We start from the raw sequence: 19,941 nt of genomic DNA, 5'->3' as shown, positions 1-19,941 counted from the left end.
AGGCTTTTTGAGTTTGGGCAAGGACACAGGGGCCCCATGATCCCCTATTGCCCGGGGGCCCCATGAGTTGTCAGTCCGCCCCTGGTCCTGATTGTTTGCTTTTAATCTTTGTATATATTCTAGCTAATGACCCTCCTTCATCCCTGTGTGCTTTACTCATAAAGAGGACACACAATTAGGTAAATATATTTTTAATATCAGTATAGATATGCCATCGTACAAAGTAGCTTTAATTGAAATAAAGTCTTTCACATACGTGAAGTGAAAAGGCTTTGTTTTCCTATACACCTTTTGCTTTACATAGAGTCTATTTGATGGCTTTTTGGGAATTATTTGTGGCTGCTTTCTGCTGGCTGTGAATTGCGGGGGGGGGGGTTCCATTCTATATCGTGGAGGTGATAATCCATACAGATTTGAATCTACAGTACTGTGCAAAAATCTTGGGCAGTCAAATATTGTAAATACTGTAAGAATGCTTTCAGAAATAGAAGTGTCAACAGTTTATTTTTATCAACAAAATGGAAAGTAAATGAACAGAAGAGAAATCCATATCAAATCAATATTTGGTGGGATCACCCTTTGCATTCAAACAGCATCAATTCTTCTAGGTTCCCTTATGGTACGGCATGACAAATAAGTGTCTGCCCGTATTTTTCTGCAATGACGTCACTATTGATCCTGACCAAATCTCAATTTACAGACATGGAGCCCCAAACCTGAAAGGATCCTCCACCATGCTTCACTGCTGCCTGCAGATACTCACTATTTTATCGCTCTCCAGCCCTTCACAAACAAACTGCCTCTTACTACAGCCAAATATTTCACATTTTGACTCATCAGTCCAGAGCCCCTGCTGCCATTTTTCTGCACAGTTCCAATGTTTTTTCATGCATAGTCGCTTAGCCTTGTTTCCGTGACCTATGTGGAGGTTACATCTTTTTTCCTCCAGACATAAATAGTGCTCCTTGTCCTCTGTATTGACCTGAATAACTCTACACCAAGTTCACTATATGGACCACTTATGTATTTATACATGGTGATCAGATTCCCCTCTTAACCATCTCTTCTCACAAGAGAGTAAATTCAGTTCATCTACTCTATCCTCATAGCTGAGTTCCTCCGTGCCTCTTATCGGTTGGGAAATTCCAAATAAACTTGAGCCCATCAGAGTTCCCTTTACATCAAAGTCCTCCTTACATTGGGGTCCCCATTGGAGTACTCCCTTTCTTTGGAGTCCCCATCACAGTCCCCCCTTACACCCAGGTCCCAATCAGAGTCCTCCTACACCAGAAAGCTGCATAAAACCTTACAGCAGTCGGGATTCGGCCCACAAGCCTTGCTTTAAACATTTAAACATGAATTCAGTTCTGTACAAGAAAATATTTCTCATTATGATCAATACAGTATGCCTGTTAAAGCGTATCTATGGTCAAATCATTTGTAAAAAAGTAGTGCAGCGCTCAAAACAACTACAACTCAAGAATAATACAAATGACAAAAAAAATCAACAGTGATATATATTAGTGCCAACCCTTAAAAAATAAAAAATTAAGTGCCAAACCATGACCATAAACATAATGTGCATACATTTAATAAATATTGCTTCAAAAAAATTGTCCAATAAGGAAAAAAACTTTAGCAGTGCTCACAAAGTGCCACACAAATAAAACCACATATGTGTATAAATAAAGAACAATGTCCTTTCGGTGAAAAGAAAAATATATATATTCATGCGGCGTGCAGCTGTGATAATGAATAAAACCGTGACTGTGCCAAACTCCTTCCGTAAATGGCTAAATTGCCCCCTCACCTCCTCCTACTGACCCCGAAGGGCCAACAGGCTTGCAGGATCACCTGGATCCTTATTTTGTTAAGGCCAGCAGCTTCCTTCCTTCCCTGGATCTCCTCAGCAGGGTTCCAAAGAGCCCCTATTCAGTCAGGGCAGTCCTGAAGAGTAATAGCTCACCAATCCAGTGAGCCAAAGAAATACTCTCTAAGTGTAGTATTAAATCCACTTGTTTTATTTTCAAAGAGTAAAAAAGGATAACACTCACATTGCAGACAATCTTCCCTCCTCACTGATGTGTGGGTGTACTGCATGCGAATGGGACCTCTTGGGTGTAGCAAGATGGCGTCTCACGCCGGAAATGCGTCACCACGCACCGGAACTACGAACTCGCGTACCTACGCGTTACGTCACCGTCTGCTCGTGACTTCATCTGGGTCACGAGCAGACGGTGACGTAAGGCGTAGGTACGCGAGTTTGTAGTTCCGGTGCGTGGTGACGCATTTCCAGCGTGAGACGCCATCTTGCTACACCCAAGAGGTCCCATTCGCATGCACTACACCCACACATCAGTGAGGAGGGAAGATTGTCTTCAATGTGAGTGTTATCCTTTTTTACTCTTTGAAAATAAAATAAGTGGATTTAATACTACACTTAGAAAGTATTTCTTTGGCTCACTGGATTGGTGAGCTATTACTCTTCAGGACTGCCCTGACTGAATAGGGGCTCTTTGGAACCCTGCTGAGGAGATCCAGGGAAGGAAGGAAGCTGCTGGCCTTGACAAAATAAGGATCCAGGTGATCCTGCAAGCCTGTTGGCCCTTCGGGGTCAGTAGGAGGAGGTGAGGGGGCAATTTAGCCATTTACGGAAGGAGTTTGGCACAGTCACGGTTTTATTCATTATCACAGCTGCACGCCGCATGAATATATATATTTTTCTTTTCACCGAAAGGACATTGTTCTTTATTTATACACATATGTGGTTTTATTTGTGTGGCACTTTGTGAGCACTGCTAAAGTTTTTTTCCTTATTGGACAATTTTTTTTGAAGCAATATTTATTAAATGTATGCACATTATGTTTATGGTCATGGTTTGGCACTTAATTTTTTATTTTTTAAGGGTTGGCACTAATATATATCACTGTTGATTTTTTTGTCATTTGTATTATTCTTGAGTTGTAGTTGTTTTGAGCGCTGCACTACTTTTTTACAATTTATTCACACTGCTTTTGGTATCAGTTTTGAGTGCTGGCAGCTAGAGAAGAGGTTTAGTAGTTCCATTTGTATAGCGCAGGAGGATTTCGGATTATTTATGGTCAAATCATATATTCATTTCCTCACTGTGTTTCAATTATTTCTAGCCTACTCCTATTAATCTGAATGAACTTGAAGTGTGAAGATCCCGCACATTTACTTCCTTGAATTCTGTGACACGTAGCCATTATGCCTGCTGTGTCACACATTTCACAGAACCTGCCTTCTGAACCACAGAGGTGCTGACAGAAGGAGTTTCAGGAAGTGGAGTCAGTACAGGAATCAAGGTACCATGGGACGTATTTCTTAGAAATGGAGAAACTGCAAAGCATGCAGGGAATCCAGGAAGTTGTGAAAAGAGATGGCCAGTGGACCTGCAGCACTCACAACAAGAAAGGAGATTTTTCAAGTAATCTTTTGTTGCATGCTGTGCCAATAGATATCCTTTAATCACACAACATCAACTTCTTTATATGTGTTTTAAAATATTATAAGTTCCTCGTTGATTTATAGGTACTTTGACCACTTCTCGACTGTGATATAGCCAAAAGATGGCTACAGTGCAGTTGTCAGTTCATCTATGGATGCCCTTCCAGAATCCTGACACTGCTCGCTCTCGGGGTGCACATTGGGCACGCTCTGTGATCAAAAATCGAGGTAATGGGCCAATCACAGCTGATCCCATGTAAACAAACTTGCCGGTTATCTGCATTTCCTTTCCTTGCGCACTATCGACGTGAGAGGAATGGAGAGCAGATAATTGGCAATCCTGACAGGACAGATTTACACTGGTAATAAGCGCACTGATCATCAGTTTCCTGCTTATCAGTGCAGCCCCATCAGTGCAGCTTATTAGTGCCCATTAGTGCAGCATATCAGCGCCTATCAGTGCCCATCAATGCTGCCTTATCAGTGCAGCCTCATCAGTGCCCATCATTGCAGCTTATCAGTGCCCATCACTGTCGCCTCATCAGTGCAGCCTATCAGTGTCTATCAGTGCAGCCTCATCAGTGAAGAAGAAAAATTACTTATTTGCAAAATTTTATAACATCAAATTTTTTTTTTTTTCAAAATATTTAGGTCTTTTTTCATTTGTTTAGCAAAAAATTAAAAAACCTGTGCTGATTAAATGCAACCAATAGAAATCTCTATCTGTCGCAAAAAAAATTATAAAAATGTAATTTGGGTACAGTGTTGCATGTCTACGCAATTGCAATTGAAAGTGCGACAGCACTGAAAGCTGAAAATTGGCCTGGGCAGGAAGGGGGTGAAAGTGCCCAATGTTGAAGTAGTTAAAGATGAATTCCAGGCGTTGATATGTTTTACACAGGCACATTTGTCCAATGTCACTATGTATATATCATCTATACATGGACGATGCCACTGGAAGTCATTAAAGTACACACTGCTTTTCCGGTGATCTCTGCTATCTTCCGCCTTCCACGTCGAATAGCTGCACTCCTACATTCTGAACACAGGCGGCCAGCCACTTGGCACAGACACCATTCAGAGAATGCTTTTAATTTTCTCAGTGTATGCAAAGCATTGCCTGATTGGACAAGGTAGAGAGCATGACACCACCGCCACACCTGCCATATTTTCCTCATGACAGGTTTCCGTAAGTCAGTTCAAACTCAAAGAATACAGGATTATGTTAGGTGAGGTTTATTTATTTATATATTTATTTCAGAAAGAAGCAATTGCACTTGGATATGAAATAGTCTTTTGGTAATGACATGAATGGCTCTCACTCTGGGGGGTCCTTGTCTGTTTTTGCCTTTTAGTTTCTAGATAGGTTCAAACGGCGTTTTTAAGTTGCATCTCTTTTTAGCTCATGGTCAATGTAATATATTATTAACATTAGAATACAGAATTGTATTAATAGCACAGCTAGGAAATTCCAGTAGAAGGAAGCAGATAGCAAGTCTTATGCGGCAAACCGATGATAAGAGCAGTCACATGCAAATAGTGCTTTTGCCAGCCCTGGATGCAGACAGTTTGCAGGGCTGGCGGTAGTAATGGTCCAACCTCTATGTGGCCATAGCACAGTGCACTGCTGCATCCAGAAATTTAGCCACGTCTGAATGCTACAGTCTAGGCATCCTCATCCCTCTGTCTGAATGATGTCTAAGAAGCCAGAGTCTGATTACCAAGCTCTACCGATAACTGTAATATTACTTTTGGTTGCTGCAAGTGTAATGTGCAGCAACTATGTGCAAAATGCAGTAAACTACTGCAACTAGACGTTAGTCTATTGTATTGGGTTCATTAAAATGCTTTAAAAATCCTTTAAGGAGTATGATTTGGACAGATATTATTAAAGAGGCCCAAACATTAGACCTCATCTTAACAAGCTTGGAGGGAGCATCATTCATAATACAATGAAATGGTGAGCAATTATATCTCAAAAACACTTTCTAGGACAATATGACAACAAAACAGATCATGGGAAGATTTCAAGTCACCCAATAAACTATTTTACACTATTACACTATTCTACAAAACTAAGGCCAGTCTGGTGGAAAGAACTTTTGGCAAGTCCTGGTTTCTGCATGGCAACAATCTGCATGAGGTTTGTATGTTCTTCCTATGTTTGTGTTAATTTTTTCCTCAGCCCAAAAACACAAAGGTATGGTATTTACCTCATTGTTGGTGCTATATAAATCTTATATAATATTATTATTATAATAATTAATAATAGTTACATACTTAATTGGCCTGAAAAAAGACAACAGTCTATCCAGTTAAACCATAAAAAAAAAAGTTATAATCCTATACTCACAGTTGATCCACAGGAAGGCAAAAAAAACCAGCAAAACACTATCCAATTTGCTCCTTTAGGGAAAAAAATTCCTTCCTGATCCCCTGAGAGGCAATCGGATATTCTCTGGATCAACTTTACCTATAATAATAATATAACTGTTCATATCACTGTGTTAGAAAGATTAGAGTTTAACCTCATTGGGAACAGAGAACTATGTCAATAGTTTAACCCATTCAGTAACCTTCCTTTAGATTGTAAACTCTAACAAGCAGGGCCCTCTGATTCCTCCCGTATTGTATTGTAACTGTACTGTCTGCCCTCATGTAGTAAAGGCTGCACAAGCTGTTGGCACTATATAAATCCTGTATAATAATATTATTATTAATAATAATAATTAAAATAATAATCATTTCTGATGTTATACAAGTTATTAGGTGTTTGGAATAGGCGTAAGTCAAATGCAGTAAACAGCAATATTTAAATCTAATGTGATAAAAGCTGTACTCTCTGAAGTCCAGGATATTATTAAGAAATAAAACCTTCTACCTGACATAAACACAAAGGGAAATTATGAGCTGGTAGACTGGGTTCACCAGAGAACAAATGTATTATTAATAACCATTGTAATAAAAAATGATTTTACAGCATCAGATATAGCTGTTAGAGCCATTTTTAATTATTTATTCCAGGTATTTAAAAAGTGCCTACAATTTTTACAGCTCTTTACATACTATACATTCACATTAGTTCTTGCCCTCAAGGAGCTTACAATCTTAGGTCCCTCCCACATGCATACATACACATACTATGGCCCATTGACCTTGTAACATGTCTTTGGAGCGTGGGAAGGAACCCACACAAACATAAGGAGAACATACAAACTCCAGGCAGATAGTGTACTGGCCAGTGCTGCAAGGCAGAAGTGCTAACCACCAAGCTACTGTGCTGCCATCACACCAATTCATACAATGGGTCATCATAACTGCTGTGTCAAAGATTACAGGATAATGTGTCCTTTGGGACAGATGAGTTTTCTGTGTGAGAAAGAAAGAAGAAGGGGGGAGAGAAGACACAAGGCTGGCTGGGAGTGTGGGCGGGGCAAACACAGGAGGAGAGGGCAGGAGGAGGAGGGAATGGGATATGCTGACAGATCCCCGCAGTGCTCCAGGGGATGAGGGGGGGCCGCCACGGGGAGGCATACAGGAGCCCAGTGCATGCAGGAGATGGATAGGAGAGGCAGCTGGGTGGATCATAGAGGAACCAAGAAATGCACGGTCCTCTATGTTCCACCCAGCCGCCTCTCCTGTCCAGGTGGCCCCGGCCCAATGGGCAAGTGCCCGGTGTGCCCTATGGCCAGTCCGGGTCTGATTGTGTGCATGTGACAACAGTATCACAAATTGTCCACAAATGTGGCTTTATTGGGAGGGTTGCGAGAAAAAAGCCACGCCTCAAGAAACGCCACATGCAGTCATGACTTCCGCCTGGCAGTACTAGGGTCGTTGGTTCAAATCCCAGCCATGGCACCTCCTGCCTGGAGTTTGCATGTTCTCCCTGTGCCTGCGTGGGTTTCCTCCGGGTACTCCGGTTTCCTCCCACACTCCAAAGACATGCTGGTAGGTGAATTGGCTCCTGTCTAAATTGTCCCTAGTATGTGTATGTATGAATGTGAGTTAGGGACCTTAGATTGTGGAAAAAGGTGTAATGGTCACGTGGAAAAAGGTGTAATGGTCTAAAACTGAATTATTTGGCCTCAACACCAAACGATATGTATGGCGGAAATCCAATACAGATCACCATCCAAATAACACCATTCCTACAGTAAAGCTCAGAGGAGGTAATATCTTGTTATGGGGGGGTTCTTTGCAGCAGGGACTGGAACACTGGTCAGGATAGAAGGAAAAATGGATGTGGCAAAAAAAGGTCAAATTCTTGAGGAAAATCTGCTGCCCTCAATAAGTTGTTATTGGGAAGAAGGTTTACCTTACAACATGACAATGACACAAAGCACACAGCAAAAATGACCACACAGTGGTTGAGGGAGAAAAAGGTGAATGTTCTTGCTTGGCCTAGTCAGAGCCCAGACTTAAACCCCATTGTAAATATGTGGAATGACTTGAAGACTGCAGTCCACAAACAATCTCCATCAAATTTAACTGAACTTCAGCAGTTCTTCAAAGACGAGTGGGCAAATATTGCAAAGTCTAGATGTGCAAAGTTAGTAGAGACATATCCTAACAGAATAAAGGCTGTAATAATGCAAAAGGTGGTTCAACAAAATACTGATACAAGGGAGTGATCCTTTTTCCAACTCAGTAATTCTGTTTTTGATTTTTTTTTTCTGACATGTTTGTGTTATATCTTTCATGAGCTGCACTGAGTAAATACAGCGGGATAAAACAAAAACTGTGTCTGATTTCATTTCATTTCATTTCAGGCCACAAAGCAACAATTAAGCAATAATCATTTATAACAATGATTATTCTAAAGGGAGGTGATTATTTTCTATACCCACTGTATATATATATATATATATATATATATATATATATATATATATAGGGCTTTGTTTCAGCGGGAACGCAGGGGAACGCTTTTCCAACACCTCCAATACTTAATGGCAAAGGGTGGCGGGTGTGCTGGAGGGTCTATTGATGCTGCCTGCTGGGGGATCTATTGACACCTGAGGGATTCAATCATTGTGGGTGGTCTATTGTTGCTAGGGGGGGTCTATTGTTGCCTGGGGGTCAAAGGTTGTTTGTCGAGTTGATCTGTTGTTGCTGGGGAGATCTATTGTTGAGGAAATCTATTTTTTTGGGGGTCTATTTTTGCTGGCTGCAGGGGATCTATTTTACTACTTTTATTAATAATATATTCTATACAAATGACAGCCCCAAATAATGATACTTGTTTATGTATTCTTTAAAAGGGGCAGTACTGGGAGTTCGGCAGGGGTGTAACCAAGGGAAGGTGCTAAGAGGTGGGTGCGGGGATGGCGACAGGGGATGACTTGAAAGTGGGAAGTACCTATTCCCTAAGAAAAAAGCCCTGTGTGTATACGTATGTGTGTGTATATATATATATATATATATATATATATAGTATATAAAATCTAATAAATATAATAGTATAATAGTATTGTCCCTTGCTCATTTGTCTTCTATTTCTTTAGTCTTTTACTTCTTTTTCTTCTCAGTCATCTTCCTTCTCTTTTACTTTTAGCTTTTCCTGTACTACTGCATATTACATATTATTATTATACAGGATTTATATAATGGAAACAGTTTGCTCAGCACTATACAATATAAAGTGAGATAATACAGCAATGATACAGTTCAATACAAGAGGTTGTAAAGGTCAGGGCTTGATACTTTGTGTAGTTTGAGAAGCAAGTGAGTCTAGTGTGGAATAAAGTGAATTGTTGTAGACAGCAGTTGCAGAGTAGAAAAGAGAAGGTTTTAAGTTGTGAAGGTTTCTGTGGGTAATTGTTTGCTGCTTGTGTATAAGTGTTTGAAGACAACACTGTGAAGGTGATGAGATTGTGATCAGAGAAAGGAAAGGGGGCGTTTGTGAGGTTGTAGGGAGTGCAAAGATGGGAGAAAACAAGGTCTAATGTATTCCCATCAGAGTGAGTGGAGGACTGTGTCCATTGTGTTAAGGCAAAAGATGAAGTTAGGTTGAAGAGTTGGGATGTAGCTGGGTTGTTCACATTAATGAGGATATTGAAATCTCCAAGAATAATAGTTGGTATATTACATATGAGTTTTGTGCATGTTTTTAAACACATTATTTAAAGCGGTTGTAAAGGCTCGAGGTTTTTTACCTTCATGCATTCTATGCATGAAGGTAAAAAAACCTTCTTTGCGCAGCAGAGCCCCCAGCCCCCTCAATACTTACCTGAGCCTCATCGCAATCCAGAGATGTGAACGATAGCCTCGGCTGTCCCGGGTCTCTGCCTCCTCATTGGCTGAGACAGCAAGCTAGATCAATTGGTTCCCGCTGCTGTCAATCACAGCCAGTCAGCCAATGAGGAGAGAGAGGGGCGGGGCCAAGTTGTGACTCCATGTGAGAATGGACACACAGAGCAGCGGGTGCCCCCATTCCAAGCTGCTTGCTGTGGAGGCACCCGACAGAAAGGAGGAGCCAGGAGAGCCTGCGGGGGACCCGAGAAGAGGAGGATTCGGGCTGCACTGTGCAAAACCACTGCACACAGCATGTAAGTATGACATGCTTGTTATTTTACAAAGAAAAAAAGTATTGCTTTCACTCATGATATAAAGGAATTTTGTTTGATCTGCTCTGTGCAGCATTTTAAATCTTTCCCATTTCACAGACATGTGGATGGAAAACGAACTGATTTTATTCCACTAAACTATATACATTTCACAGTGCCTCGTTGTTTGTGACAGTTTTTACAGCTTGTTTACATTATGTGCAGTGACTTGAATTTTTCCTCACTGGATATACGCATGTCTCTAAAAGGGCACACAGAAAATAATTGTTTTCAATGTGCTCCATTCATACCACAAAGCTGGTGTGATGTGCAGTGTAAAAAATGCACATGTAAAAATGTCTAAATTTCTCCACACTGCACTCGATGGCACCACAGGTAACAGTGCTGGTGTGCAGTGACATGAACGAAGTGTCATTATGTGATACGTCAAATAAAGTTGAAAAACTTTACACTGTACCAGCTTTCAGAGTAAAACGCTGTGTTTTACCATGCAGTCTAGTGCAAACCTAGCCATATGCTTACAGTGGTTCTAAAACCACAAGGTTTTGTACCTTAATACATTACATTAAGGTAAAAAAAAACCCTTTCATTAGTTGTTCCCCCCACCCCCCTCCATAAATACTTACTTGAGTTCTGTATCAGTCCAATGCTGTGCTTGCCTGTACCAGCAGTACTGCTTCTCTCTCTCCCCTCTCACAGGCTCAGAGACAGCAAGACAGCCATTGGCTCAGGAGCAAGCCCGCAGGTGTGCTTCCACAGGAAGTGGTTTCCTATAGGGGCACACCAAGAGGAAGAGCTGAGAGCGCTGGCGTGTGACCCCAGAAGAGCAGGTTTGGGGTTGCTCTGTGCAATACCAGCAGGTAAGTATGCCATGTTTGTTATTTAAAAATATATACAGTGGGGAAAATAATTATTTGATCCCTGCATTTTGTAAGTTTGCCCACTTACAAAGAAATGAAGGATCTATCATTTTTATTATTGGTGTATTTTAAATGATAGAGACAAAATATCAACCACAAATCCAGAAAATAACACGATACAAATGTTATAAATTGAGTTGCAGTTCAGTGAGTAAAATAAGTTTTTGATCCCCAAGCAAAACATGACTTAGTACTGGTGGAGGAACCCTTGTTGGCAAGCACAGGTAAGAAATTTCTTGTAGTTGGATACCAGGTTTGCACACATCTCAGGAGAGATTTTGGTCCACTCTTTACAGATCTTCTCTAAATCCTTAAAGCGGAGTTGCAGCTGAATCAAAAAAAATAAAAGTCAACAGCTGCAAAAACTGTAGCTGCTGACTTTTAAAATACAGATACTTACTTGTCCCTCAGTCCAGCAATATCCTCACTGGTTTCACCGTTCGTCTTCTCTTCCCGATGCCGACATCTTCAGTGTTGGCACCCGGCTGTGACAGCTTGCGTCTTCACAGCTGGGTACCCACTGCGCATGCGTGAGTAGCGCTGAACTTTTTGAATGATCCCGTAGTCTTCTGGGACCTGTCACATGTCCCAGAAGACTACAGGAAGGGAGGGGGGAGGACAACTTCCGCTTTCGATTGTCTCTGGCGATCACAACGGAAGTGGGAGCGGGTACCTGTCAAATTCGGGCTCCCCCTGTTCCCCAAAGGTGCCAATCCTTAACAGGGAGCAGGGACAAAGCCTTAAAGCAGAACTTCCCCTTTTGGGTGGAGCTCCGCTTTAGGTTTCTTGACTGTCGCTTGACAACTCAAAGTTTCAGCACCCTCCACACATTTTATATAAGATTAAGGTCTGGAGACTGGCTAGGCCACTCCATGACCTTAATGTGCTTTTTCTTGCTTTGGCGGTATGTTTTGGGTCATTGTCATGCTGGAAGACCCATCCACGACCCATGTTCAGTGTTATGGCTGAGGGAAGACGGTTGTCATCCAAGATTTTACAACACATGGTGGCGTTCATTGGCCCCCCAGTGCTGCAAAGTCGGCCTGTACCTTTAGCAGAGAAACAGCCCCAAAACATAATGTTTCCACCTCCGTGTTTGACTGTAGGGATGGTGTTCTTAGGGTCATAGTCAACATTTTTCTTCCTCCAAATATGGCAAGTCGAGTTAATGCCAAAGAGCTCAATTTTGGTCTCATTTGACCACAGCACTTTCTCTCAATCATTTAGATGTTCACTGGCAAACTTCAGATGAGTCTGTACATGTGCCTTCTTGAAGAGGGGGATCTGCAGGATTTCAATTCATGGCAGCATATTGTATTACCAATCTTTTGTTTGGTAACTGTGATCCCAACTGCCTTGAGATCATTCACAACCTCCTCCTGTGTAGTTCTGGGCTGATCCCTCACTTTTCTCATGATCATCCTTACCCCATGAGGTGAAATCTTGTATGGAGCTCCAGCCTGAGAGCCTGATTATTTTGTATTTCTTTCATTTGCGAATAATTGCTCCAACAGTTGTTTCCTTCTCACCAAGCGTCTTGCTGATAGTCCTGTAGCCCATTCCAGCCTTGTGCAGGTCTACAATCTTGTCCCTGAAGTCCTTTGACAGCTATTTGGTATTGCCCATGGTGGTGAATTTTGAATGGAAGAAAGAGATTCTGTGGACAGCTGTCTTTTATACACATAACGAGTTGTCGTTAGGAGCACCTTCTTAAATTGACAGGACTAATCTGTATACCACATGAGCACATAGCCAGTCTGGGAGACAGAATTATTGTTGGTTGGTAGGGGATCAAATACTTATTTTACTCACTGAACTGCAACTCAATTTATAACATTTGTATTGTGTGTTTTTCTGGATTTCTGGTTGATAGCCTGTCTCTATCATTTAAAATACACATATGATAAAAAATATAGACCCTTCATTTCTTTGTAAGTGGGCAAACTAACAAAATCTGCAGGGGATCAAATAATAATTTTCCCCACTGTATATACACTATATTGCCAAATGTATTGGGACACCCTCCAAATCATTAGACTCAGGTATTCCAATCGCCTCCATGGCCTCAGGTGTATAAAATAAAGCATCTAGGCATGCAGACTGCTTCTACGGACATTTCTGAAAGAATGGGTTGCTCTCAGAAGCTCACTGAATTCAAGCATGGTACGGTTGCCACCTGTGCAATAAGTCCATCCGTGAAGTTTCCTTGCTACTAAATATTTCACAGTCAACTGTTAGTGGTATTTTAACAAAGTGTAAAAGCAACTGGGAACATCAGCAACTCAGCCATGAAGTGGTAGACCACATAAAATGGCAGAGCGGGGTCAGCGCATGCTGAAGCGCACAGTGCACAGAAGTCGCCAACTGTCTGCAGAGTCAATAGCTAAAGACCTCCAAACTTTGTGTGGCATTCAGATTAACACAACAGTGCGTAGAAAGCTTCATGAAATGAAATACATCCAAGCCTTACATCACCATGTGCAATGCAAAGCATTGGATGCAGTGGCGTAAAGCACGCCACCACTGGGCTCTAGAGCAGTGGAGACATGTTCTCTGGAGTGATGAATAATGCTTCTGTGTCTAGCAATCCCATGGATGTGTCTGGGTTTGGCAGTTGCCAGGAGAGTGGTACTTGTCTGACTGCATTGTGCCAAGTATAAAGTTTGGTGGAGGGGGGATTATGTAGTGGGGTTGTTTTTCAGGGGTTGGGCTTAGCCCCTTAGTTCCAGTGAAGGGAACTCTTAAGGCGTCAGCATACTAAGACATTTTGGACAATTTCATGCTCCCAACTTTGTGGGAACAGTTTGGGGATGGCCCCTTCCAGTTCCAACATGATTGCGCACCAGTGCACAAAGGAAGGTCCATAAAGACACGGATGAGCAAGTTTAGGGTGGAGAAACTTGACTGGCCTGCACAGAATCCTGACCTCAACCAAATAGAACACCTTTGGGATGAATTAGAGTGAAGACTGCAAGCCAGGCCTTCTCGTCCGACATCAGTGCCTGACCTCACAAATGCGCTTCTGGAAGAATGGTTAAATATTCCCATAGACACACTCCTAAACCTTGCGGACAGCCTTCCCAGAAGAGTTGTAGTTGTGATTATTGTTATTATACAGGATTTATATAGCGCCAACAGTTTGCTGAGCGCTTTACAATATCAAAGGGTTGGCCAACTCAATATTGAACCCTACGGACTAAGACTGGGATGAAATTAAAGTTCATGTGTGTGTAAAAGCAGGCGTCCCAATACTTTTGGCAATATAGTGTGCGTGTGTGTGTATATATATATATATATATATATATATATATATATATATATATGCCTATGCCTTTACAACCGCTTTAAACCTTAGATTGTAAGCTCCTTGAGCGCAGGAACTGATATAAATGTACAATATACTGTGTGCAATATAAAGTGCACAGCTGGAGATAATTACTCGGGGATTCTTCTTGGGAAATTACAACTTGCAAGTCTGTCTGCCAACTTAACTTAACCTTTTTCCTAAGGAACCCTTGATATAATTTTCAGATTTCAAGAAACCCCCACTAAAAATAATTGTACCCACAGCTCATGGTACACTAGTGTAATCAGTAGGTTGTAGAGAAGTAAAATAATAAATAATGGGGTTTTCTTAAACCCCCACACTCTATATGACAAAATGACCTATAGTAATAATCCTGAAATAAAGTGAATGGTAATAATGGCCAGAAAAGAACAGTAAAAATTGTAATGACCTCCTAAATTGATGGTCATTGCAGTCAGAAGACCAATCTGCCATGCCTTTCTCCTTAAAGCAGTGTGTGTGTTATATAGTATCACTATGTTAAAAACAATTCACTACAAAATAATATGTATATTATTGATTTTATAGGCAGAAGATCAATTGCCCATTGCTTTCTTATCAAGGAACCCCTAGCAACCTCTGGAGGAACCCCAGGGTTTCATGAAACCCTGGTTGAGAAAGGCTGATCTGGACCCTTGCTTGCATGATCCCGACATAACACACACTCGTTAAAACCAATTCACTGCAAAATACAGATGTGCCTATTACTACTTTAATTGATATAAGCAGTCTAAAGCATAAATGAAATATATTTTAGAATCTTTAAACTGTAAAATGACAGCAGCAGTGTGCACAGGCTCTCGACCTCTTACCTTCCAAGCAGGAGAGGTGCTGTTCAGCTTCCAAATACAGCTGTGAAAAGATGGGTCGGGGGACCAAGTTGTTCGACCTCAGAGATGCCTCAATTGAATTGTGCAAAACTTCCTCAAAACGCGTCGTTTTGAGCTGCCCAGCGTATGAATTCCCCATCTTCCATAGGAGTAGAAAAAAAATAAATAAAATTAGCTTTCCCAAAAAAAAGGTAACAATTCCAATGGATTTAGACAAAAGAATGTAACTATTCCAGTGGGTTTAGACAAAAAAAAAAGTTAACAATTCCAAAAGATTCAGACAATATATAATCCTGTAAGGTCACATATAAGGGTGCCAGTTAACAGTTTTCATAGTGATAGCCGGAGATAGAGTGATGTGAGCAGGAACACTGCAGTAAGAGTCTGCAGTGAGGATTCCTCCTCTTTTACTGTGTGATCTGACCCTGTGTGGTTTGATATATTACAGGAAACAGCCTGCCAGCAGCCACTTCCAAGTCACCAATGACCACAGGCTGACACCTTATAAAAGACATTAGATTGCCTGTGATCCTGGAGGCTCCCCACTGTTTACAAGCTGTACAGGAACATCACAGTTAGAACTCTGTGTCACACAATACACTTCCTATTGCTTCTAAAGCAGATAGCGGTCGATTTGCGCAGACACACAAAGCTGGTCTTTTTCATTAAGAGCCGACAACGTCATTGCTACATCTGCGATGAGCCACCGTAATTGCTGGGTGTCCTATATGACACAAAAGCCTATTTATCAAATTGAAGTACTTTTCTGAAACAAAATGTTTTTTTCTTTGCACTTTCTTTTCTGTTCCATTGAATCAAGAACAGACGTCTGCATGATATTTAAAGCTGAACTCCAGGCAGATATTAAAAAGTAAAATAAAAAACAAAAAACAATGAATGCAGTTATATATGTATTTATTACAAACCATTACTTTAAATGTAGCTGGTTTAAATACTTGAATTTTACCTGATTTTATCTGTTTATAAGGGTAGCCATACCTGCTTTAATTTCTCTTGTTCAGCGCCACAGAGTGAATAAGTGAAAACAATAAATTGCCCCATCCATGATAAACAGCACGGATGGTGGAATCTACACTGTGGGCTGTTGTATTCAGACAACCACAACACCCATGGCTGCCCAAATACCCGAACAGTGACATTTCATAGAATGTAATAACGGTTGGGTTGCAGTTTTCCACCTGGCTCCTTGAAGACTGAAATTATTATTATTATTATACAGGATTTATATAGCGCCAACAGTTTGCTCAGCGCTTTACAATATAACGAGAGACAATACAGCAACAATACAGTTCAATACAAGAGGTATAGGAGGGAGGGGCTAGTGGTACAAAAGGTAGCAACTGTGGGGGATGGACTGGTTGGAAGAGTAGAAGATTCCATTATTAGCTGAGGGCAGGATAGGCTTCCCTGAAGAGATAGGTTTTCAGAGATCGCCTAAAAGTGAGCAGAGTAGGCGATAGTCTGATAAATTGGGTTTGAGTGTTCCAGAGGATGGGGGAAGCTCTGGAGAAGTCCTGGAGACGAGCACGTGAGGAGTAGACAAGGGCGCTAGGGAGTAGGAGGTCTTGCGAGGAGCGGAGAGTACGGTTTGGGTGATATCTGGAGACAAGATCAGTGATGTAATTTGGGGCAGAGTTATAAATGGCTTTATATGTGATTGTTAATGTTTTGAATTTTATCCGTTGGGCAATGGGAAGCCAGTGGAGGGATTGGCAGAGAGGGATGGCAGATACAGAACGGTTAGTAAGGTGGATGAGTCTGGCAGCAGCATTCATGATAGACTGAAGAGGGGATAGCCTGCGATTAGGTAGGCCAATGAGGAGGGAGTTACAATAGTCAAGGCGAGATATAACAAGGGAGTGAATAAGTTGCTTAGTGGTTTCCGAGGTTAGGAACGGGCGTATCTTGGATATGTTGCGGAGGTGAAGTCTACAAGATTTGGACAGTGATTGGATTTGGGGCTGAAAGGACAGATGGGAGTCTAGGATTACACCTAGTACCCTGGCATGAGGGGAGGGACTGATGGTTGTATTATTGATCTTGATGGAGAAGTCAGGGGAGGGGGCACGGGCTGGGGGGAATGCTAAGAGCTCAGTTTTGGAAAGATTGAGTTTGAGGAAGTGGAGTGACATCCATGCCGATATGTCGCTTAGTATGTTAGTAATGCGAAAGGAGACTGAAGGGGTGAGTTGAGGGGTCAACGGTTGTTGAGCCGGGTGGCCCCAACAGGGCCACCCAAAGCTCATAATTGGTCCAATTCATTAAGGATTGTTCAAAATTCAAGTCGGCTTAGCCCCTTAAGGCTAGGTTCACATCTGTGCGGGTGGTGCCGCTGCGAATCCGCACCAAAATCCATGCAGCCGCACCACCTGCACAGAGAAATGCGAACCCATGGGCAGGGCCATTAGTTCTAATGGTACACCGCTTGCGCTGGAAAATGCAATCGTACTGGGAACTGCGGTTCTCAATGCGGGCTGCGTTTTCGGCAGAAGTGTAGGGACTTCTTCCCTATGTGTCACGGGGCACGAGAGTCCATTCAAATGAATGGGCTCTCGTGCCCGCACGGCCGCATATATGTGAACCCGGGCTAACAGCAGCACTCAAATTGGGGGGTGAGGGGCAGTAGTTGCAGTCAACCAGGTAATGTGCATTCACACATGTTGACAAGAAATATTCAGACAGGAGGAGAGAGCAGAGAGATAAGTTCATCAGCTGTTACTGCTCCTTTACAGGCCAGTCATAAGCTGGGGGTAGAGAGGTGACTTAACTGTGTTGCTTAAGGGATCTATAAACCCAAGAACAAAAATTCAATATACTGCAGCTTACCATTCCTTAGATGTGGTGGCTCTATTCCTTTTTAGGTTTCAGGCTTAAGGGCATATTCAAACTAGCAGTTTGGGTGGTGGTGAAAGCCTGCAGTTGAACCAAATTTTTACCACTCCACCTTTAGTTGCAGAGGCAGTGGCCAAAGTTGTACACATGCCATGGCTGCAATGCTTTGCGGCCGCAGCTTAAGGCAGGTGGCGCTACTGCTCACTAAATGTGACCCATTTAAGTGAATGGGACCACGCTGCAACCACCCAGCAATGCATGCGTGTGCAGCGTGCTAGTTCAGGGTTCAAGGGGTTAAATCAGGCAATGAAGAGGTGATACAACATCTCCACACCGCCTCTCAAATACTCTCTGAAGAGAAAATACCTGTTAGTTTTGCCAGAAATGCAGTGTCCTTGTCACTTACTGTGAGCTGCACTGAAAATATAAATATCTCTATCTGCCTTCCAAGCAATCTGCTGTAACCTATTAGTTCCTCCACCTAATGGATGTGAATAGAGGAAGGTCTCTTGGTAGCAAAAAATCTGTTCAGTTCAAATCAGTAAGCACAGTCACCCTAGGACATGAATGGTATTATTCTCAGGATTATAAAAAGAAAAAAAAAGAAACAAAAGAAAACGAATGCAGCCACCACATACAGCATGAGGATTAGTTAATATATACTATACATACAGTGTTCAGCATAAATGAATACACCGCAACAGATTTGTCAGAAACCTTTTACTTTCCTTTCAGATCAACATTTTCTATGGGGCACTATACTACAAAATACTCCCACAAATACGAGCCATTGATTGCAAACACGATTTGTTTATTTGCACACACAAAAAAGTATTTTTCCTAACAAATTATTTAAGACTATGTTGAAAAAATGAATACACTCCAATGAAAGTCTTAGGATTTTGTTGTCTGAAATTTAGCTTTGCTCCTAATTACCAAGAATTCAACTACCGGTGAGTCTAATTATTCATTAAACAGGTGTCCAGCAGACAGTTGATTATAAAAGGGCGTTATGTAACAAAGAAAACCCCTTCACATTTCTTGCTGTCAGCAATGGCACCACATGGAAGAGAAAAGTCACAAGGCCTGAGAAAGAAAATCATTTCTTTACACAAGAAAGGTGAAGGCTGCAAGAAGATCAGCAAAGCTTTACTTATCAGGCAGAACACTGTAGCAAAAGTGATTAAAAAAAATTTAACAAAGATGGAATTGCAACCATCTCATAGAGATGTCTAGGCCATCCACAGGAGTTAACACCTCGACAGGAGCGTCTTCTGATGAGATGTTTTGAAAAAAATCACCAAGTAGAAACCCAAACTGGAATGATTGTTTACCATGACACAATATGGCGAACACTGCAGAGGAATGACGTGCATTGGTGTCATCCATGAAGGAAGCCTCTCCTAAAGCCCATGCACAAAAAAACCCACCTAGAATTTGGAAGGGCCCATTCTGAAAAAGAAGAAGACTACTGGGACTATGTACTCTGTAGTAATGACACCAAGATAAATGTTTTTGGAACTGACGACTTCAAAACTGTATGGCATCACAAAGGTGAGGAGTGCAAAGAAAAATGCATGGTTCCCACAGTGAAACATGGTAGCGGCAGTGTCCTTCTGTGGGGCTGCATGAGTGCTGCTGGTGTCGGGGAGCTGCATTTCATTAATAGTATCATGAATTCACAGATATACTGCTCTGTACTGAAACAGAAGATGCTACCATCACTATGTGCCCTTGGTCGTTGTGCACTTTTCCAACATGACAATCTAAAACACACATCTAAGGCCACTGTTGCATTTCTGAAGAACAGGGTGAAAGTGATTCAGGGGCCAAGTATGTCTCCTGATCTGAACCCAATCAAATACCTATGGGGAATTCTGAAGAGACAAGTTGAGCATCACTCTCCATCCAGCATCCGCGATCTAAAAGAGATTGTTCTTGAAGAATGGAAAAAGAT

General features: G+C 41.7%; 1 protein-coding gene across 1 annotated transcript in view; it reads right to left on the bottom strand.

The window, feature by feature from the left end:
- GREB1 (growth regulating estrogen receptor binding 1) overlaps positions 1-19,941 on the bottom strand; it is a 197,437-nt gene that overhangs the window by 131,336 nt on the left and 46,160 nt on the right. The window contains exon 2 of the mRNA XM_089672061.1: positions 15,114-15,270. Coding sequence (XP_089528187.1) covers positions 15,114-15,270 — 157 coding nt within the window. The remainder of the gene's footprint in view (positions 1-15,113; positions 15,271-19,941) is intronic.

This window comes from Staurois parvus, unplaced genomic scaffold (genome assembly GCF_062004578.1).
Source record: "Staurois parvus isolate SC_StPar_1 unplaced genomic scaffold, SC_StPar_1.0 ptg000118l, whole genome shotgun sequence".
Classification (NCBI taxonomy): Eukaryota; Metazoa; Chordata; class Amphibia; order Anura; family Ranidae; genus Staurois; species Staurois parvus.
The sequence above is the reverse complement of the archived record's forward strand: the minus strand, read 5'-3'. Positions and strand labels throughout refer to the sequence as shown.